The sequence below is a fragment of the Aedes albopictus genome, chromosome 2, assembly GCF_035046485.1.
Source record: "Aedes albopictus strain Foshan chromosome 2, AalbF5, whole genome shotgun sequence".
Taxonomy (NCBI): domain Eukaryota; kingdom Metazoa; phylum Arthropoda; class Insecta; order Diptera; family Culicidae; genus Aedes; species Aedes albopictus.
This window is the reverse complement of record NC_085137.1, coordinates 143,374,202-143,398,319: the sequence shown is the minus strand read 5'-3', so window position 1 is coordinate 143,398,319 and position 24,118 is coordinate 143,374,202. Positions and strand designations below refer to the sequence as shown.

The 24,118-nt window shown below is 40.2% G+C and overlaps 1 protein-coding gene across 1 annotated transcript in view; it reads right to left on the bottom strand.

Moving 5' to 3' along the window:
* The window catches only part of LOC115253617 (dnaJ protein homolog 1), a 306,072-nt gene that overhangs the window by 58,369 nt on the left and 223,585 nt on the right, over positions 1 to 24,118 (bottom strand). The window contains exons 4-6 of the mRNA XM_062850573.1: positions 3,511 to 3,933; positions 3,211 to 3,433; positions 2,784 to 3,141 (exon numbers count right to left, since the gene is read on the bottom strand). Coding sequence (XP_062706557.1) covers positions 2,784 to 3,141; positions 3,211 to 3,433; positions 3,511 to 3,733 — 804 coding nt within the window. The 5' untranslated portion in view covers positions 3,734 to 3,933. The remainder of the gene's footprint in view (positions 1 to 2,783; positions 3,142 to 3,210; positions 3,434 to 3,510; positions 3,934 to 24,118) is intronic.

The window sequence follows — 24,118 nt, the reverse complement described above, 5'->3', positions numbered from 1 at the left end:
CCGTAGTTTGATGTGTCGCATGCGTGGGTTTGTTGCATTTTCATATCTAGCCCCTTCCTGGGGTACCGATCCGGAACGCCTTAATGGCCATAATTCGGGAACGGCTGGACCGATCCGAACCATTTTGAATACCAAACAATGGGACCAGATTCCGCGTCGAATGAACCGTCGGTCAATAAAATCGGTTGAGGTTTACTGCCGAAAAGTGACGTGAGTTCGTTTGTACACATACACACACATACACACACACATACACACACACAGACATCACCTCAATTCGTCGAGCTGAGTTGATTGGTATATGTGACTCGAATCTCCGGGCCTTCTATCAAAAAGTCATTTTTGGAGTGAACATATAGCCTTTCCAGTACACTTAGTGTACGAGAAAGGCAAAAAGGATGGAACAACCATTGCACACGTCAGCTACTTCCGTAACTCCTATGTTTATTTCCATTTATTTATGCAAACTTATCCCGTTATAAGATAGAGGGAAGTCTGCTCTATCTGTTACTGTCCAGGAGGCGCGGGAAAAGCAGAAATTCGCAATAGTGTTACGTTATTTTAACATATTAGTCTAGAGACTATGTGAAGATTACTGTGAAGCGACACAGTTTGCTTGGTTGCATAATTTGTTGGCGTTATATGATAAATTTAAACTATGCTGTTAAAGTTGAGAGGAAGAGAAACGGCTTTTTTCAACCTCTTTCAAGTTCTAGCGATATCAATGAACATACGTATATACATGAGATGTATATGTAAAGAGAGAGAAAGTAGTTAGAAAGATACAAAGTAGAAGGAAATGGACTAGACAGGGATTGAATCTAGGACCTTCAGCGCATGAATAAGAAGCGGTAGACACTGGACCACTAGACGTCCCCACATTTTGTTTTTTTTTTAGAAATTGAGAATTTTCGCTAGAAACTTTTTCAGAAATTTGTGTTCAAATTTCACCAGAGACTTCTTCAGGTAATACTCTATGTAATCAGCGATTTTCATATTTATTTATTTATGAATTTCTCTAGAAAATGCTAAAAGTTCCGGATCTCGGATTATGTTCATTCAGAGCTAAGCTTTCATGAAGGAATCTTCATAAATTTTCTTAGAAATTTATTCGGTGATGCCTCAGGACCTTTATCAAATATTCTTCCAAAGGATTTCTTCAAGAATTCCACCAGTGCATCAGTTTGCCGAAAATGTCTGCATCCTTGGAATTACTTCCATTTTTTTATATGTACTCACCCAAAAATTTCCGGCAGAGATAGCTTCAGAAATTGCTTCAGCAATTGTTGTCTAGGAATCCCCCACCATATTTTGAAAAAAAAAATTCTGGAAATTTCCGAAGACACATATTAACAGCATTTTTAAGTGATTCTTTCTAACAATCCCACTGGATCCTGCTTAGAATGTTCTTCAGGGATTCTTCTAATATTTTATGTGCAATTTCTGGAAGTACTTATGAGAAATCCCTGGATGAAAATCTGAAACAATGTCTCTACTCTATGGATCTCTCAAGGAATCCCATCAGATTCCTGACGAAACCGCAGTAGCATTTTCTAAAATAAATATGCTTAGTAGAGATTTCTACAGGAATCCTCGAAATAATTTCTCTAGAAATTGAAGGCCTAGGAAGAATTTATGAAAAAATCTCTGCAGAAATATTTAGACAAATTATTGAAAAACTCCATCGAAGAAGCTTTAAAAAAAGCTGAAAAAGTCTTTGGAAATATGTATTTTAAAAGAAATCCTTGAAAAAAAAAATCAAAATTACAACAAGTAGTAAGTTCTGAAAGTATCTCTGAAGAAATTGCTGAAGAAATCCCCAGTAAAATCCCTATAAAACGTTACAAATTTCAGGAAGAGCTCTTGAATGAATCTTTAGAGGAATATCTGAAAAAATCCAGAAAAATTCTTAAAGAAACTCCTTGGAAAACTCTTGGAGGGAATTCCTAGAAATGTTTTCAACCTACAAATTTACTTGGAGAAATTTCAGGAGAAATTATTGAGGAAATATATGAATGATGCCATGGAGAAAATTCCTAAAGAATCCTTGAAAATATTTCTTAAGTCACGGCATTAACTGTATCCGTACTTTTTTCCGTCCAGAGTCGGATAAAATTGGGAGCACCATGCTGAACAGATGTAGTAGTCTCCAGATTAAAAATTATATCTAGACGACTAAGTTCCGTCCAAAACCAAACCAAACCAAAAATCACTGAAAATGGAACAACAAGAATCATAAGAAAGAAAAACTAAAGTTACTTGGCACTAATTGCCCGTATTTTATTAAAAGAATCTCTGGGAAGAATAAATTTAATTGAATTGATCTTCTTTCAAAATGTCTGTGTTAAATATGCAGCAAACAAAACCAAAGCTATGAAGTGCGATTATTGGTATGCCGCACTTTCCATAGGGTCAGCTCGTTAAAGATAATACCCAAAAGTTTCTTCCACAATCAACAGATATCATCCAATAAAAATTCTCAATCTCCACCCCTACATGTGCAGGTAACACCTCTGTGTGCTACAGCCGCAGCCACCAAAGAAGAGCGGGCGTTCGCGCCTCGATCTTGTGTTCACATGTGTCTCATTAAAATGAGGTGACTAGATTTATGCGAATCGTTTCATGCCTAATTGAGGCCACCCAACCAAATCGAACAAAGTGCACACAACACGCACTCCTCTCAGCTCAGGAGGCAGGTAGGTATGCCCCGACCCGACCGGTTCTACAACTTGCAGGTGGTCCAAGCCTTTTCCAGAGAGCTCTCCTCCAACTTATCCGCTTACCTGTTTTAACGTTAACCTCGCCGTGTACCGCAGGTCGCTGCCTTCCCGCCGGAACCAAACGTGCGGCTTGTCACGGATTATAAACACTATATCGGCAGGTATTTTCCCTTTCGATTGGTCGCCCTCCTTCTGGAAGGTCACCTTGGTGCCGGACTTCCAGCCCGGTTTGATCGATATACTGACGTATTTGTCTTCCTTCTTGGAGGTACCGTCCGGCTGCAGTACCCTCCGGGAAATTTTCATTTTCTTAACACAGCCATGGTAGATCTCCTCCAGCGTCACGTACAGGTCGTGCTCGATCGGTGGATCCTGCACCTTTTCTTTCTTGAGCGGTGAGTGCACGTTGAATGAGTGTGATCTGGAATTGGGAGAAGTGATGGACGTCTTATAATTTGGTAATGTGTCTTAGATCAACGAGCACACTCACCTGAACGCTCCTCCCAACCCGTGGCGATTCCCCAGTCCTCCAAAGGATGTGAAAAATTCATCATCATTGAATAAACTGTCGTTGAACATACTGTCATTGTGCATATCGAAAAACGACGCAAACGGGTTGCTGGAACCGAAGAACTGTGCGAAAGTTGCCCGCGGATCACCGTGGAATTCATATGTGAAGTTCTGTGACGAATTTGTCGTGCCATTGGATGCCCCTGAAATGAAAGAAAAAGAGAGACCAACCCATTTAATCAACACTGACTTCAGATCGGAACCCAGATAGCGTCCATACTTCCTTTCAGTCCGTCTTCGCCGTACTTATCGTACAGTTCCCGCTTCTTCTTGTCGGATAGCACCTCGTACGCTTCCGCCACTTCTTTGAATTTTTCCTCCGCGCCCGGACTTTTGTTTTTGTCCGGGTGGAATTTGAGTGCTAGCTTCCGGTAGGCCTTCTTGATGTCCTCGTCCGTCGACCCTTTGGGTATGCCCAAAGTTTTGTAGTAGTCTTTCCCCATGGCACCTATTTTGACGGCTTTTCTATGGCACTACAGCACGAAAGAGAGAGAGCGAGAGCGAGAGAGGGAGGAGATCACGAGGCTCACCACGCACCTCGACCGTTTGGGCGTGATCAGCTTTGCCGACGGGTGGGGTGCTCTTACTGTGGGAAAGACGGTCCTCGGGTGCGAGGTGATGAAGATCTGCAGATGTGGGTGATCTGGAAAAAGGGGAAAAAAGACAACGATAATATACAGATTGAAATGGTACAAGAAAGAAATGAGCGCGTTGAATTTCGATCTTAATTTTTTCCTATGGTAACTTGATGGCAACACCCCAAAATTCCCCTCGTGTTGTCAAAATCGGTAAGAAACTGTACCTATAACCTAAATGGAAGTTCATTGTATTCAGAGCTTTTGGGGGACTTAAAAAAAAAGCACGCTTGTGGTACACAGCATGGGCGCGGTGTCATTGAGGGTGGCCCTCGGCGCGACTGCTCGAGGGTTAACTCTAGCTGATGCCAATGTTGGATAGTAAATGTTCGGAAGTAAATTCCTCCAAACAGGGAACCCCCATCCAAAGTGTCATACGTAGGATTAATGGTTGAGGTGGTTCAAAAGAAGCTCGTTGCGTGGGTAGATCAACTGTTTGTGTCACGTTACGGTGAAAGATCTACCAAACCGAACTTCCACCTGGTGGTACCGTCAAGGCGCCATTCACCGTGGGGGCTCCATTCACCGTGTGCCTTCGAATATTTTTTCATTATTTCCATATTATGATTGAATGATATGACAATTTCCCTTCAATTTCACCAATACAACACTAATGTATTGTTACCATGTCAAAACGCTCATTAGAAACATTTAAAAGTATCATTTTGACACTAAAGTGTGTTTACATGAAGCGGGTTTCTGCTCGTTCACTGCATTCATAGTGGAAAAACGAAAACTGCGCTAAGGTGATTTAAGCGGTAAACTAAATGTAGTAACGTTTTTATTCCACCAAGAAGCAATTAAATTCACATATTAGGTATGTATTTTGCATTACCGAAGTAAGTTTAACAAGAAAGTACGATTACTCGTACTTTTTAATTGAAACAAAAAGGCACGGTGAATGGGTACCCTAAAAATTAATGGTATCCATTCACCGTGCCCCATATTGTCCCATATATCTAGAAAAAATCGAAAATTTGAACATTCGTTTTTCTAATAAAATCTTGCAAGTTATTACTTGAAATGAATTTAAACGAAGAAAATTCCCTTGGCTGGGTTGTTTTGATCATTTTTAAACAAAGTAGAATAAAATTTCTCATACACGGTGAATGGGTCCCTACTACCACGGTGAATGGTGACCTACCACGGAATTAGGCGACCCTACTACCCTTTACTAATTGTACTATATCACCAAATTTTGTGAAAAATTTTTTACTTCTGTGGATATTGCTTTAATTTTAACCTATAATGAAGGCAATTAAAAGCGGCACCAACAATGTTTATAAGACTAGTATCAAATGACAGCCCTTATTTGCCCCGAATCGTCTTAGATCCACGGTGAATGGTGCCTTGACGGTAGCATTTATTAGTAATTAAAGGAACGCACTTTGGTCCTTATTACATTGCATACTTTGTTGATAGTAATAGGTCTCGGATTTGTTGTAGCCGAAAATGATCTTGAAAATAGGAAACATGATGAATTATTTTTAATCTTTTATCTCTGACTTGAGGCAGTTGGACATAGGGTTCCGATGCAGGGTCAATTTCGTTATCATTTCATGGCTTTTTTTTCAATTATTTTATGCCTCTGAAACCATTTTTTTTGTCTGTATTAATGAGATTTTTAACCCTAGGCAAGTTCATCTCGGTAGGGCCCTTGAAACCTCTCGAAAGACCTTGAAACGTTTTGAAACGCTTTGAAAACCTTTGAACACCTCAGATGATATATTGAGACCCCGTAGATTTCCTTCGAACACCACTGAACCCTCGTGAAGCCCTAAAGCCACCTGAGATCTCATAAAATCTTAAACTACCCTAAAGTCTTAAAGAAGCTGCTCATAAACCACGTAGACTTTTTGAGGAGAGGGGGCCAAAGTCTACGCTCCATACAAATTTTGTTTTTTTTTTGTATGGATAAAGGTTTACGAGGGAGAGGGGCGTCTGCGATTACCGAAATTTAGTCTACGTGGTTTATAAACAGCCACAAACCACTCAGAACACTTTTCTGAGGCCACCGCACTAAGGGGATTCAGGTGGCCAAAAATCGAAAATTGACTTTATTCAATTTGAGATTCAGATTCGGTAGTTGGAAGTAGACCACTTCGACCAGTAAACCCTAGAATATTAGTTAGCTAATCCCTATACTTATCGAGATATTGGCAGCAGAATGAGACCTTTGCCAGTTTTTGGTAAAATTACACAAGTTTACAAAATAAAACGAAAGTCGTGAACTTCTGTCAACGACCAAAATTTTTGAAGCACAATTTAGTGCTGATTTCGAAACCTACCTTCAAAAAATTTTAAGTAGAACAGTTTTTGAGTTTTAGCTCAATATCGAGTTTTGCAACTTTTCAAAATATGTAATTTACTAAAATTCAAATATATTGCGTTTTGTTCAACCAATTTTAAATCTTTTTTCATAAATTAATAGCTGAATACAATACCATTCGATCATCTGAATACAGGTTTTGCGTCAGATTGGTGAAATTCAAGATATTGACGAGTTTTAGGGACAATCTTCTTAAATTTTAGCAAAATTCCCAAAATTTTTTAAAGAAATGTATTTTTTTCTATAAGAAAAAACCAACTTAAAAATTCTTTCTCGACGTTTATTCGACATATCATATGTAGGCGAGTTACCATAAAAATTTCAGCTCAATCGGAGCATTGATTACGGAGAATGAGGTGTTTGAAGTGAGCGACTTTGCTTAAAAATAGAACAAAAATCAATTTCAAATCATCAACCTTGTATGGAAAGTCGAAAAAATATCCGCTCTACTGTAATTTTTTTCTTTCGCGTTTTCGAACTCAGGGCATGATTGTAAACCAAAAATGATCATCAGCTTACCGAGTTCAAAAGTGCTGTAAATTAGTGTTATTGAAATGTGCAACTTAGCATATCTTTGGCATAAATGAAAAATGTCAAACTTTTAAAGTAGTTTCTAAAAGTTTGCTTATAAACCTTTCGAATGACGCATCAGACGTAGAAATGTTGATTGTAAAACTATTAAATGATGCCACATCAAAAAATTAAACATTTTCCCATACAAACCGTTCCATACAAAAAAAGTTTCGCTGAGTTTCGCTTCGGGACTACTTCTATGTCTTTGTTTAGGATCCCTGGGAGGCATTGAAATCAAATTTGGCTGCTACTAGCTGCTATTCTGCAATTCCAATCATGTTGTCGGCGATGATTGAGATATTGCTACATAAAATCACCCTATTGGCCATTAAATAGCTCTGAGGAAACATTTGGTCGTCAAGGCCACTTTTATCAGTAGATCAATCATAGTGCAGTCTGAATCTGGTCTATCATCTCTTAGCGAAGCGTGTTTTTACGAATTGGAAACCATTTTGTAATTAGGAACAGAAATCCTTAAACGCCTAAAAGTATGCAATACCCTTGTAATTTCATGCTGTTTGAAACTGTCGTGTTGAAACAACCTGTTCAACATGTTTTTCATATTTTTCAGTCATAAACCCTACGAATAGGAGCAAGACATTATAAAATTGACGCGAAAATATTTTTGGCCACCTGTTTGTATGGAGCCGCCCCATAGTGCACCGTACACATTAGCGTGGTTCAAAAAATCGTTTTGGTTCCACACCACTTATTCGATTCGTAACCAGATTCTAAACCTTCTCCCAAAAAATGAGCGGATTTGGTTGAAAATTGAGAGTGCACAAGCCCTTCAAAGTTTGTATGGAAATTACTATGGGAAAAGAATGTTTTTCATTCAATTGACCGTAGTATTTCCCCAAGTACCCTGGAGTGTTAATTGACCCTTGGTTCTCCTAGGCTACTCTATCAGATACAACTTTGCCGAAGACCACATTCAAATCGGACGCCTCATTAATTAGTGACCGATTTTATCCAGAATGAAAATCTTTGATCATGATGATTACACTATTCGATGGGCATCACTGCAATTTGCCTTGAAACATAGTAGCCATGATTTATGTGTGCTATCTTTGGCGCCATGTGCAGCAATGTTGCCTGCTGGGAAGCTGAACCATCACGGTTAAAGTTTCTGCAGTTGGATAAAAATCGATAACTAAATAATGTGGCGTCCGATTTGAATGTGGTCTTCGGCAAAGTTGTAGCTGATAGAGTTGCTTAGGACTACCAAGGGTCAACTAACACTCCAGGGTACTTGGGGAAATACTACGGTCAATTGAATGAAAAACGTCCTTTTCCCATAGTAATTCCCATACAAACTTTGAAGGGCTTGTGCACTCTCAATTTTCAACAAAATCAGCTCATTTTTTGGGAGAAGGCTTAGAATCTGGTTACGAATCGAATAAGCGGTGTGGAGCAAAAACGATTTTTTGAACCACGCTAGTAGACATGTCTTAAGTTTTACTGGACGCAGCCCACTAGAAACCAAACTCAACCCCTACCGGCGCTCTGCCCCTACCCAACCCTCAGAAGCCCCATGAAACCTCCTGGAATCCACTGAAACGGCTTAGCATGCATCGAAAGTCCTCAGAATTCCCCTCCCCGCAGGCTAACCTTTAACTCTACTAAAGTTCTTCAGAAACCCCTTGATATCCCTTGAGACCTCTCATAAAACTCCCCAAGAAGTCCATAAACTCCCTTTGAACTCTATTGAAGCCCCTGAAACATTAAAACGCCTTTAACCCCCCTGAAACCTCCGTAGGCTTTTCCTAAATTCTATTGACACCCCCTTGACGCCCATTGGAGTTTTTTGAAATCGACTGAAGCGCCTTGAAACCCACCAGAAAACTCTCATGAAGCTCTAATAAAAAATTCGAGAGTCTCATTAAAATCCCCGATCTCCCGGATGCCCCTGAAGTACCCTGATATTTTCGGAGTTTTAGGGATAAACGTACAAACGACAATCGCCCCAAAAGGATGCCCTTTTGAACTTTTGAGCTTGCGGCCGTTTATTGTCTCCAGGGAAATTCATCTTTTTCCCTTTCTCGTACACCCAAGGGTACTGAAAGGCTATATGTTCACTCAAAAAAAAACGAATTTTCGATAAAAGGCCCAAGGTCAAGTCACATGTACCAATCAACTCTGTTCGACGAGTTGAGATGATGTCTTTTTTTTTTCTTTCTTAACCATAGAGGGGAAAATCTGCTCAACAGACACCCTAACAGGAAGGTTAGGGTAGTGGGAGGTTGAGGCCGTCTTCTACAACAATAGTAAAAGCCAGGACTACTCTCCCCTCGACCCACTAAAACACATTCCTATGGTCGCCAAACCCTTCGTCTCTCCGGAACTACCAAGAAGGCTTTGCTTCAGAGAGGGGCTAGTGCACATCGTACCATCAAGGCTAGCTCCGTAGCCTGCAGCAACGAACATCGATGACTCGCTTTGGAGAGTCCATCACGGTAGCATGCTGGCACTTAGCCAGTTTTCCGAGTGGTCCTCATCACTCCCTTTGCCCACGGAAGGCGAGCAGGGTCAACCCCGACCGCGCCCAACTGCTTGGCAGACATCAAGAACTGCATCCCACGTGCAACCCGATCTGACCTGCTGAAGGCAAGGGTATCACCACTACCCTCCAGGCCCTATCAGCTGCACCAGAAGGTTGCTGACAGCAGGGTCTCCACCTGCCCCGACCCTTGCCGGGGACCCCTTTCCAACCGCGGGCTCGGATCTAACCCACTAGACCGATGCTACGACAGCACCGCAACCGAGACTTCCTCTCCGCAGCCACCACAGGGCACCGGTATGACCTACGAAGCCGACTCTGAACCCCTGGACCACCTCTTGTACTGTATCTGAACTAGCCCTTCTCCGAGTCGACGCGCCACCTCCTCTGTAGCTCGCAGACGATATGGGTGATAGCCGTTGAAACGGCGTTCCAGCCCTAACTCATCCCTACACATGCTCTGGACCATATTGCCCGGAGTTGTGTCCTCCCCGCATGTGGCAAGCATGCGGTCATGCATTGTGCGAAAACGCGGGCACACGAACAAAACTTGTTCTGCCGTTTCCACTAAACGGGGAAGGACTCCACTTCGGGAGAATCCGCATGCCCGAAACGGTGTAGATACTGTTGGAAGCAACCATGACCTGAAAGGACCTGTGTCAGGTGGAATGTAACACGCGCGCTGCCATTTGACCATAGAGGCCATCCTGACAGTCCTGCGTATGCCTCTTGTGCCGCGCATTTCGAAGCACTCCATGTCCTCACTGATAAGAATGCTGATAGGCACCATACCAGTAATGACGCAGAGAGCGTCGTATGACACGGTACGGTATGCGCTCGCAACCCTCAGGCACATAAGCTTGTAAGTACTTTTCAGCTTCCTTCGGTAGCATTTAGTACTTAGCGCAGTGCCCCACGCCGGGCCGCCATACCTAAGTATAGACGTAGCAACACTAGCCAGAAGCTTGCGCTTACTGATTGAGATGATGTCTGTATGTGTATGTATGTATGTCTGTGCGCAAAAAAGTTCACTCACTTTTAAGGCACTTCCCATTGGCCCATTTTTCGGATCATAGCTCGAATTAAACCGGAATTTTACCGCATTACTTGCTAATAAAAATGGTCCGGATCGGTCAAGGCGTTTCAGAGTTATGGCCATTCCAGTGATCCGGACCAGCACCGGTAGAACTGGCCGTAAATAAAATTGAACCAAGCCCCATCAAACTGCGGCGATTTGTGTAACCTTTAGCATGGTTGACGAATTCTATGCAGAAATTAACACTGCAGACCAGAAATTTCACGATGTTGGCCCAAATTCAAGATGGCAGCGTAATTTTCAAGATGGAGCCTCCAAATTAAAGATGGCGGCTATTTAATAGAATTATAGGCTCTAAAACCATGCAATATGGGTATATTTAGTATGGTGAAACCTGGAGTCCAAAAATGGCAATCAGAATACCCAAGATGGCGGTATAGAATCCAAGATGGCGGCTCCAAATTCAATATGGCGGCTGTTTATTGGAGTTTAAGGCCTTAAAACCATGCAATATAGGTATATTTGGTGTGAGGAAGATGTTCGGAGTTAAAAAAATGCGACCAGAGTATCCATGATGGCCACCTTAAATCCAAGATGGCGGCTCAAAATTCAAGATGGCAGCTGTTTAATGGAGTTTAAGGCACTAAAACTATGCTAAATGGGTATATTGGTAATAGGAAGATGTCTGGAATCCAAAAATGACGACCAAAATATCCAATACGATGGCATGAAGTCCAACATAGCGGCTCCAAACTCAAGGTGGCGGCTGTTTAATGAAATGTAGGCCCTAAAATCATGAAATATGGATATATTACGTATGAGAAAGATATCCGGAGTCGAAAAATTGCGACCAGAATATCCGGGATGTCAGTTCCAAATTCAAGATGGCGGATGTTTAATGGAGTTTTAGGCCCCAAAATCATATGGATATATTGGTGAGGGGAAGATATGTGGAGTCCAAAAATGACGACCAAAATATCCAAGATAGCGGCATAAAATTCAACATGGTGACTCCAAATTCATGATGGTGGAGTTTTTGGACCCTAAAACCATGCTATATGGGCATATCAGGTATGGGGAAGAACTCTGGAGTCCAAAAATAGCGACCAGAATACCCGAGATTGCGGACTTAGATAAAAAATTGTGGCTCAAATTACAAGATAGCGGCTTTTTCTTAAGAGTTTGAGGCGAAAAAATCAAAAGCCAGTTAAACAATGAAATTCAGAATTGGCCTAGATTAAAATACACAGAAATAAATCAATCAATCGATCAAATCTGATTGATCTGAGCTGGTATCAATTGCACTGAGATCCAAATGAATAAGGGCTGGGACACTCCACGTATTCTCAAAGTGCAATTCAAGCAGCTCATACATTTTGATCAATATTGGCGCCAGCCACGTCCTAATAGTCAGTTGGTAAGGGACAGGAATGTTAGAGTGTGCTACTAAAGACCGAGAGCACCTCTGCATCCCCATAAGCCGCACGGACTAGGGTACAGTCAAGTTTTTTTTTACGCGGCCGCGTAAATGAAAACTCCATACAAAAAAATTTCATCATCGTATTTTTGCATGATTCGTCGAGAAATGGTGAGACTTTTTTTACGCGGTTTTTTGTATTTTGAACTGAGTTTTTTTACGCGGTACGTATCCCCCGCGTTTAAAAAAAAACTCACTGTATTTGTTAGACGGAAAGGATGGGAGATTTGGGAGTCACCGTTGGGTCGGTGATGCACACAGAAATAAAAACTAAAAAAAAGTTAATATAAACGATATGATTCCTGGTGCCACGAAATGGATTTTTATTTAACGTATGAAAGTGCGATATTCCTCAACATATCACTTAAGTTTTGTTGAAATGGGTTTTCAAAGACACGAGAAAGGCGCCATCGCCGCTAGATGGAATAATTGGGGTTTTTTTTAAATAGGTTCGACCTTTTATCCGAATTTCACACTGTGACCTTTAGTCTTTCGACCTTTTGTTAAAGTTTCTTCCTGAAAGCTTTATTAAACTATCTGATACCTCACATAACTTTTACTTAGCGTTTCTTTTCCTTATTATTCCTACGAAGTATGAAGGCAGAGCTATCATTGACCTTATTGACCACATTAGCAGATTCTCTCATTATATATTTGAAGAAACACTTATTCAAAGTTTGTGTCATATTTTGTTGCCGAGATTTGTAGCCCTAAGCTAGTTCATCTCGAGACGCGTAATTGGTACAGACACTCTATATTTCAAATTATTTGGAGTTCCTGCAGTTACCAGTAAAAAAGTGAAGGAATCTTTAGAAGAAAAGTTTGAGGGATTCTGTGAACGATAGCTTGGGGCAACCTTTACAGAATTCCTAGGAAAATCTTGTGGAATAATCCTTGTTGAATTTCTGAAAAAGAAATTGAAAAAAAACCTTGTCAAATCCTTCGGGGAATTCCTGGACTATTACAGAGTGGCATCAGTAGCCAGGCACTAGAGGTTTTCCTCCATTTGGGAAATTTGTGCCATATTCAGGCTGGAGTTTCTTGACGAGTATGAAAAATTCCTGGATGAATTATTTTTTGCTGTAACCCTTGAAGACAGAAATTGCTGAAGAAACTACTACCTAGTGCGTACAGGAACTCCAGCAGAAATCCTCCGAGGATTTTTCAGATGGAGGAATCTCTGGAAAATAATTTGAAGAAGTCATTGAAGAAATTCTGATAAAAATCTCAGAATGAATTCCTGGAGGGATCTTGAAAGAGACTCTAAGAGAAATTTCTGCAGCAATCTTTAGAAAAATCTTCGTAGGAATCTATGTCTTTGCCTGCCATTGTATGAATTTGTATATTGTGAGGCAAGGACAATGATACACTATGCCCAGGGAGTCGAGAAAATCTTCCCGACCGGAACGGGAATCAAACCCGCCGTCTCCGGATTGGCAATCCATAGCCTTAACCACTAGGCTAACTGGAGACCCCGTTAGCCTCGGAGATATGTTTTGTTAAATGTTTAAATGAATTCGAGGTTTAATCCTTATACATTTTTTTATCTTTATTAACGAGATTTTTAGCCCTAGGCTAGTTCATCTCGGATCCCACGCTTTACTTTCCTTCCAAAGGAAGAACTCACATTTTGCGAGTTTGTCGGGAGTGGGATTCGATCCCAGGTCCTCGGGGTGATAGTCAAGTTTTCTAACCATCACACCAGGTCCGCTCCCTTAGACAAATTCATACAGGATTTGATGGATTCTTTGATACATTGCTCGAAGACTCCTTGGAGAAATTACTAGACAAAAATTTCGAGAAATTTTAAGATGAGTCCTTGAAACTAATCCAAATGGAGTCCTTGACAGTATTACTTCTTGGAAAAATTACTGGTGAAAACCTTAGGAGAATCTCTGAAGGAATGTATAGTGAAATTCCTGGAATCCTGTATTTGCTTGAGGGATGCCGGATAATTTCCTTGAGTTTTTTTTTTTTTTTGAGGAACATCTGGAGGAAATTAAAAAGAAATCTTTGAGTAATCCTCAGACGAATTCATGTTGGAACTCCCAAAAGAATCGTTGAAGAAATGCTTGAAAGATTCTTTAGAAAAATCTTTTGATGAGTCGTTGAAAAAATACCGGATAAATACTTTATAATAGGGTTGAATGATTCATAGGATTTCAACCTTACCTAATATACACTAGTCAAAATAAATATTCAAATTTCAACAAGGTAATACCTTTCTGGAACAATACATGCTGCGTATTGTCCATTATGGGAATATTGCTTATTGGTGGTGACAATATAGTCATCAACAATTTATTCAAGTTTATTCAAGTAAGGAAAGAGAGAGGTGAACAAGCGTCTGGCTGAAAGCCTCTTTAATAAAGAAAAAAAAGTAAGGAAAGATGCATAAATTACGTCCATCATTTTCAGGATTTGTGGAGCCCCTCTTCACTCTATTTTCCTGTATCTGATTCACGTACTGTCACACTTTTCTAGACCCCCTTCTCCCCCAAACGTTGGATGTAATGTATAGACGTTTCCTTACGCATACAAATTTTGATTTTTTTTTACGTTTCACAATGAAATACCCCTCTGTGTAGGAACACGAAAATTTCACTATTTTTTCATTTATTTATTTTTTGTAATAACATTCTTTTATGGTTTTCAGATTTTCAAGAGAAAAATACGCGTTTATTAAGATTATGACACTATTCTATGATTAGGGCAAAAAAGAGCTTAAACGGGCAATCGATCGATCGATTTTTCATTGCACACTTTCAGATTTTTGCTCATGGTAGAATTCTCAGTACGCAAATATCCAGGACTATCACATAGATCGAATCCAGACAACATGGTCTAGCTGAAAAGCTGCTCGATTTCGACTCATGCATGTTTCCCATATTAACAGCGGGTTAAGTCATCTATCAAAGACAAACACGAATTGTTCACATCTTTCACACTTTTCTTTCCACCATATGAATCATTTTATTTATTCAGTTTTTAATGAACTGTTCCTTACGTGTGTAACACCGAGCAAATACATTGCACACTAATCTTCACCAAAACATCTAAACGTCTGGCAGATAACTTATATTGCTCACCACTCCCACAATTATTCTGTAATTATCAAAGATCGTCACCCTCATCGTCATCATCACCGCAACCGTCTTTTGCTTAAAGAAGATCAAATCATTCTAATAATCCTAAGGCGGCGCGCAAATCCATACACATTCTCACGAGCGCAAATAAGCGAGAAAGCAGGGGGTTGCCGCGCGGGGTGGTTGTTATTATTGCAGAAATATTTATAGCATAAATGTTTGTTTTAATTATAGAATGCTTTCGTAAGGTTACACGCTCATATACACGCGGGGCGAAAAATTGAACGGAAAGCGAAAAATAACGGCAGCCGGTTGAAAGCACCCATAAGATGCAGTTACGAGCGGTCCCACGTACACTCGATTATTTCTGTCAATTTCAAACCAATTTTTCGTACACAGATAGGTCTACATGTGAACAAAATTTCATGAGAATCGGTTCAAAAACCACACCTGTGCAAAAAAAAAGAATTAGGTGTATGCCACTCTCCTACACTCAGCGAAAAAAACTAGCGAATTTCATCGAAATACCTTATGAAAATTGGCTATAACTAATTCTTATGGATGCCATAAGAATACCTTATGAAAATTGATCGTGCTTGCTATGACCAATTTCATAAGGTAGACTTATGAAAAGAACAAAAAAATCTTAAAATGACGCAGACTGGATTCGATTTATGAACGTCGGGATCACCGAGCCCGTGTTTTATCTACACGGCACACGCTATGTCCAAAGGGAAGTATTATGAAAAGTGAATGTACCTCAAAATTTATTCGCTAGAACCGTATTTTTGGACCTCTAGATTCAGAATATGTACGATTTAAAATAATCCATCTTGGATTTTTTTTCCATACATTTTTATATGGGATGAAATTAACCCTGAAATGACTTTTTTCGCCATTTGTATGGGAAAATAGGAAAAAAAATCAAACAAATTGAAAAAAAAAATCGAAAAACCCAAGATGAAATATTTTAAACCGCACAGATTCTGAAACTAGAGGTCCAAACCTACGATTCTATGGAATAACATTTGAGGTACATTCGATTTTCATAATACTTCCCTTTGGACATAGCGTGCGGCTACCGACGTTTGGGAATACCATGTTGCTAAACATGCATAAAAGCCAAGCTGTGAGACGATTTTACGTCATAGCGTGACCTTATGAAATTCATCCGAATCATTATGAATTATTTTAAGGCCGTTTCATAAGTTGGGCCTTATGGAAATTTCATAGGACCCATATAGCCGAGGCGGTAAACGCACGGGTATTCAGCATGACCATGCTGAGGGTGACGGGTTCGATTCCCGGTCGGTCCAGGATCTTTTCGTAAAGGAAATTTCCTTGACTTCCTTGGGCATAGAGTATTTTCGTGCCTGCCACACGATATACACATGCAAAATGGTCATTGGCAGAGGAAGCTCTCAGTTAATAACTGTGGAAGTGCTCATAGAACACTAAGCTGAGTAGCAGGCTTTGTCCCAGTGAGGACGTTACGCCAAGAAGAGGAGAGAGGAGCCTTATGGAAATATTAAGGTTATTCGGCTGAGTGTGCGGTAATTGCTCTGTGTATCACATATGCTGACTATCAGCCGGTGCAGACAAATAGTTACATTTTCTGGTTCCTTCTCAATGAGATCGACTGCGATTCCATTCTGCTGTTTTAAGTTTGAGCTGATGAATGGGATCCTTAACTGTCCTCATGATATTTGGTTCTACTGTACTGATATCGATTCATCCGTTGCCCAAGTCACCCGTGCCAACGTTCTCCGCACCATTCACGTACTGATTGAATTGCTGCTTCCACCTTTCAATCACCTTACGTATATCCGCGCGGTGTCAAAATTTCGATTATTATCGAACTTTCATGTACCTTGGATTTTTCTTCACATAATGCCAGAACTATGGCTAAAAAATGTTTGAAAATATTCCATCGGGGAAATTTTAATGTGTTTAGCTAAGTTTATGACTTTTTCCCATACTAAAAATCAATAAATACTATTTTAGCCTAAAATATGTCCTATACAAAATTAAATGGAAAAATTTTCGCCTATGAAATATTTTCTGTACTTCCGATTTATTTATTTATTTATTTAATTATTGATCTATTTCAACAAACCTTGTTGGTTTAATTGAAAACTTATTACCTAATTTGACACAAAATAACAGAAACAAAAAAAGCAATGTGATTCATAACACAAACATCAAAATACTTTCGTTTACAAAACACAATTCTCAGCTAAATGTGACATAAAGCATCAGGTTATATTGAATTCTTCTCCTATTTTCACTTATTAAATTACTATGTCAGAGGTCTCCACACTAAACGTCGATTTTAAAACTCACGAAACTTTACTCCTATCGGCCATGTCGTAGGTTTCATGGCAATGAATTTCAAATCAGAATCTAGCGTTATTTTGAATGACACATAATCTAGCTCATCATTTGCTAAACCTCTCGGTATGAGTTTTCTGACCTTAACTTTGCTTGTATCATCAATTTCTAGACTACTTCTTACGAGCCTTTGAACATCATCTTCCGTGGTACGGCACTCTATGTTCGTTAGAAAAAGGGAGAATGTATTGTCAATACCAGATGTATCGGGAATAGTAGCAACACCACCAAGAGAATTATTTACATTCAATTCATCACATACACAAGGCTTCATTCCATCTAATAAATTATCACGAGATACTGATGCATTAGGAGTTGATTGAACTCGCTGGTGGATCGTATCATATTGCAGTTGCGGTTTGATACTATGCGATGCAAGTGTAGCGAGCCTTCCGAAAATTTCCGACACAGCTGTTTTTAGTTCTGCAATATCTGTTTCCACTGTTGATTGAGCACATGAGACATCGTTACCGACAGGCTCGTCGTTGCAGGTATTTCGCGTTGAACAATAATTCGCCAAACAGCTATCACACATCCAGAGGATGTTTTTCGAAAACAGAGCAGCAACGGTTGTATCGGTCAATCCCACACAGGCAGCGTGATATCGTTGAGCACACTTCCCTTCGCATATTGTGTATCGCTCCTTCTTACGATCGATAGTGTGAGAGCATTCGTTGCAGTAAATCTCACTCATCGCTGTGACACAAGAGCTATTGACAAATGGCCGTAAAATCTGCTACTGCTACGTTCTTCTTTTAGCCGATAGTATCACTTTTTGGCGTTGCAACTGCACAATTTCGACAACTCTAGTCGAAATAATGTACTAGTCTTCGATAACTAAGTCAACAGCAATATTGCGAATCAACTAACAGTAGTAATATCGATACAAACAGCGGAGCTAATCAAGCGACAGTCGACACAATATAACGACACGCACATTATGAATATATACCCCAAATACTAATCGTTTTTGACGAAAAATGCGAGGTACATGAAAGTTCGATAATACTAGAGATTTTGACACCGTGATCCACCAAAAGCCTGCTGTATCGCTGTATATTGCAGCTCACGGCACAAATTCGTTGCGGATCACACTTCACTTCTTCCAGGCGGAATTTTTATCTCGGAAAAGACAGGTCAGCTGCTTCCGCTGCTGTTTGTATCGTTCCATGAGCTACCGGAGTCCATGCTGCAGCATTACCGCCCACGTTTCCCACGTTCTGCACTCCTCGTCGAACCATTATTCGTTCCATCGACTCCTGTTTGGTAGTCTCGGTTGCGTCGGTTATGGCTGCTTATAATATACTCCAGCAGTCCCCTAGAGGGACCACATCAAGCTCACACTCATCCGACAACGCTGTCTCGAAAGTATACGCATATGTTGAGGTGACATCCGAGTGCTGCAGACCGTTATGTTGTACCAATCTTTCGTTTTCAGAGAGAAAACCCCTACCCTGCTGATCAGTTAGAATGATCTCTCTATAACTTCATTCTTTTTTCAATTATCGTAAAAACCTTTTATTCAAAATAACCAGTTTTCTTCCTCCTAAGTAGCAGATTGACGAATACATTCACAAGAAACGCGCAACGGAATAAGAAATGAGCCTCTCTTCGCACTTCACGTTTTGTTTGGTGGTAATTCCCGACTTTGCGCGCTGACCTTGGCTTAAATTTTCTTTTAATCTTCCTCGCGTAGATCACCTACCGAAATTGAACACAGCGGGTGTCTTCAATTAAATATTTCGCTTTGACCGCACCGCCGCTCGATCACCACCAATTATCTGCAACAACGAACGACCACTTTCACGAATGCAGTTCTGTTTACCAACTGATTCTCCTCCAGAACTAGAACGCGAACGAACGTCAGCTTCTCACGCGGATCGAGAATTCGCTACTTACGACGAGACGGGGCAGCTACCCGAGTATCACAACAACCAACCGAGACAACACGGAGGACGGATCGCACTTCCTCACAAAGACGCACGCCGCACACACGAATCCGGCAGAGGGAAACAAACGCCGCCGCAGATCCGCACACTGACTGTCGCTGATGTTCAGGAAATGATCTGCGTCTACCGAAAATGACGGCGCGGCGGTCGTCGCTGCCGTTGGTTCTTACGTTAGTGGTTCTCTCTGTGTGCACCAGCCAGAACTGCTGGGGCTAGCTGACTTTCACTCAGTCTCCGTGGAAGCGAAATGAGTGGGTGGTGACGACGGTGCTCATTAGGAGCAGCGAACCAGACAGATGTAGCGGAATGACGACGATGGCGATGCGATGGTAACAAAAAACAACAAAAACAAACCAGATCTTTACTGTCAAGGTAGAGGCCGTTGAACGTAGTTTGTATCGTGATCGCATGCGCTTTTGATCTCGACAGGCGAATAGGACTTGAATGTTTTTTAACTCGCAGTTAATAGATACAATTCTGTGTATGGCCCAGGGCACTATAGACCAAGTGGGACACTGCGCTTCACGTTTTCAACTGGTTACGACACTCTCTTTTTTCATTCAATTCACTGTCACGAATATTTTTTCGCAAATTGTAAAATGTACAATTTCTGTTAACAGACGCACAATCCGACTTGATGGACAAATAGAGAACATAATTCATATTCTTATAAACTACTATACAAGTTTTGAGGTGATTGGAAGTATAATCGGGAGTTACGGTCCAGTTTTATTTCTCAGTGGCAATTGTCAGTGACAGAAAAATGAATGAATTGGTGAAAAAATTCATTCACCAAAATGAATTTTATTTTGATCCCTCAGTTGTGAATTTTCAAAACTCACGTTGAATTTCACTCATTGAAAATGAAATTTTTAATCTTTGGCAACATGATACCCTGCGGAGATCGTAGTGAGCCTTGCTCGCGAGTGGACGTGTTTTCGTGACAGCAGAATTTTTCTCCGCTTGTTTTCGCGAAATGTATTAATTAATACTATTTGAAGTTGAAAAAAGTACAAATATAATCTGAAATGATTCCGAAACTATTGTGTTATGTGAGTGGTTAACGATGTGACTACAGATAAAATCGAAGACGAAAAATCATTTTGTTCGATGTGTCCCATTTCTAGGGATAGTGTGTTTGAATTTGAATCGTGCAGCGCATAGCCGGGAAAAGCGTTTTGGAGTTATAAAAGCGGCGTGTTTTTGAAATGTTAGAATTGTAGTATTTGTGTCCAAGAAGCTGTCGTGAATCCAAAAGACGGAGGAAACACTCAACAGATCCGGCAGCACATCAAAGGATTGCATACGTTGCATTACACATGGGTGAGATCTATCCAATATGAAACATTTGATATTCACCACATTACCAATTAAATTTAAATCTGGAGCGTTTGGTACGGTATGTCCACGCATCCTTCCACCCCTGTAGATTCGAGAATTGCTTTGACGAATGAAGTAGCCATTCAAGGCGTAACCTTCTCATGTCCACGCATTTCAAAGAATCATCTCTGCGGTAAATGCAACGCAGTAGGCCTGGCCGCTTTGACGCTTGTGTCATATTTTTGATATGCCGCAAGCATCAATACTGACAAGAAAAATAATTGGGCGTAATCTAACCCTATTATTTTCCAGGATGCTTTCTCGTACTGGCTGCGTTTGCATTAGATTAGATTAGATTAGATTAGATTTGGCAACATGATACCCTGCAAATTATCGCATACAGTCAGGTCATCATTTATGGGCACGTTTACTAAGACACCTTGCATCCATGTCGCGATTTCCCATATGTTTCAGAATAATTGATGCAGCAGTTGTGCAGCAGACACTTTGAGCATCTCGACATATGTGATTGACCCCCGGGGCCCTGTTCGGTTTCATTTTACGGATGGCTGTTTTTATCAAATGCAATGATGGAGCTTCGGTGTTGACACGAGTAATGCGTCGAACCATAGGCGCCAACTTAGGGGGGGCAAGCATAGGTTTGCCCCCCCAATATTTGACGATTTTTGAATTTTCCCATATAAAATATCCGAATAAACAGGCTTTGCCCCCCCCAATAATTTGACTAAGTTGGCGCGTCTGCGTCGAACCCTTCACAGCAAAAACAATCTTGTAATATCACATCGTTTTCGATGCATATCAGTGGCGTCGTAAAATTGATGTACAAATTACATCCATTCTACGCAGCAAATCAGCCGCCGCAGCTTGAAAGTGGGTCTAGCAACCGCTAGAACCGGAACGATTGATGGATCACATATATGAGTAAAATATTGGCATGGATTCGTACACTGATCCGTTGATTGTGAGACGTATGCCTTACCTCTCGGCTATTTCACCGAGTTGGGAAGTAGATGCTAAATATGATACTGCTTCTGAGTGTTTGCTGGAATGGGTTTGTTGACACTTTCCGGTGCCAACCAGGGTGTACATAGTGAGTGTGATAAATGTTGGAAAACGATGTAACCGAATGAAATTACGTTCAAAAATGGATACATCGCCAGAAATTACGCGCCTGGATATTACAAAATTATTTGCTGTGTTGGCGGATCATGTTGGAGGTATTGGTGGCGTGGCCGACACTTGAAAAAGGTTTCCAAAGTACTCGAACTAGTAGTGTTTCAGCTGGTCAGCTGGGTCGGTCAATAGCTGTCCAGATATCTTTCACGGGAATCGTAACATTCATCTTAGCCCCACTAAGGCGACGTGAGACATCGTAGAGGATACGAATGTAGCCGGCGTTTGCGGCTTTCTCGCCTTCGTCGGCTAGGGAGTCCGCCCACGCTCTCTTGTCCCACTTCACTTTCTTCTCGAGAGCCGAATAGCTTTGACGGGCTGGTTGTGGGGCTGCCACCTTGAGACGCTGATTAAGCCGCAACTCCTTGGCAGAGCCGTAGCGTGCGGTTGGCCAGGTTGGCCCCCGCCAAGGGCGTCAGCCTCAGAGGGGCGCCGAAAAGGCCTAAGGCTAGAATCTGAGAGCTAGAATGAAACTGGATGCTACTACTGTTTTCAAGCACTCTGAGATTTCGCTATTCAGTATCTAAGGTTGATCGATCATGCATTTTAACGTTCTTCCGTGTTCACAAAAAAAGAATTCTCTAGATTATTTTGAATATTTACGATGGCGTTACCGGAAATTTATCTACTATTTTGTTTTGAGATACTTAATTAATTTTTTTGTTAATAAGCAAAGCAAAATAAATATGCTTTTGAAATTCTAGCTAAAGATTATTTCTAAAAATTTCTAAACTATCTTAATTACGAGGATTTTCTTAGCTTTCATTGGAATTTTTTTACAGAATTGCCAAAATGTATTTTAGATGAAAAATATTCAGACAATGCTCTTTCAGTTAATGCAATTGTTATTTCCTGAAAATGTTTCTTTGGGCTTAAATTTTAGTAAATCTGGCAGAAATCATTCAAGTGCCGTCAACACCCCTCGGTGCAGCGACGCCGCTTGCGGGGAACACTTTCTAACAGGCCGCACATGAACAACTTGTCAAGTGTGACAAGATGTGATAGAAGTGTCAAAGCGATCGAGACATGCAAGTCATCGAATGTTGATTTCGTCCTCGTAAGGTCACAATATCAGAAAAATTTGTTAAACATTTTAAATACTTATAAATTTATTGGAAAGTTTTATATCGAAACTGTGAATTTGTACTTAAAACTAGTGATCTAAACTGAAGAAATTGTAAGTAAATTAAGATGGAAGCTAATTGAACTTAAAAACTAATACACTCCCGTTCAAAAGTTTGGGGTCACCCCCTCAAAAACATGTCATTTTTTTTAGGCCCATATCTCCGAAAATTTGCGTCAGATTTCAAAACCCTAGGTTTCATTCAAAAGATAATAAGTCAAAGAAACTTTAAACATGATTTAAAAGAAACTTTTTCAAAAATTTTTGTATGTAAACTTAACCCAAAGTTGCCAAATTTTCAAAAAAGTGAATATAAACTTACGGCAGTGTCGCTGGAAGTTGGGTCGACCAAATTTTAAGATGAGAGCGGTAATATGACCCATTTTCTATTAGCTTTCAACTGCTTTTTAAAGAACTTAGCTAAAAAATCTAGAAAAAAAAGTTATTAAGTAAATTAATCCTTGATGTCATCGACCAAAAGTTTGGGGTCACCCCTCAAAATTCTGTATCGGCCAAAAGTTTGGGGTCACTATCGTAAAACATGGAAAAGTGATTTGTTGATATCTTTGTCATCTTTCATTCAATTTTAATTCTTCTTGGCTTATTTGAAACAAAATTAATGATACTTACTGCATAGACATTGAACCACACATATTTGTTGAAATTTACATACTAAAACTTAACGTAAAGTTGCCTCATTTTTTGAAGCGTGGTAAAATGTGCTAACTTTACATAATATTTTTATATACAAAAATCGTTAAATACGTTAAGTTGAAGACATCAAACGTAAATTTAGTTCATTATCTTTGAAATGAGCCAAAAAGAATTAAAATTGAACTACAGATGACGAAGATATCACCAAATCACTTTTCCATGTTTTACGAAAGTGACCCCAAACTTTTGGCAGATACATCATATTGAGGGGTGACCCCAAACTTTTGGTCGATGACATCAAGGATTAATTTACTTAATAACTTTTTTTCTAGATTTTTTAGCTGAGTTCTGTAAAAAGCAGTCGAAAGCTAATAGAAAATGGGTCATATTACCGCTCTCATCTTAAAATTTGGTCGACCCAACTTCCAGCGACACTGCCGTAAGTTTATATTCATTTTTTAGAAAATATGGCAACTTTGGGTTAAGTTAACATACAAAATTTTTTGCAAAAGTTTCTTTTAAATCATGTTCAAAGTTTCTTTGACTTATTATCTTTTGAAT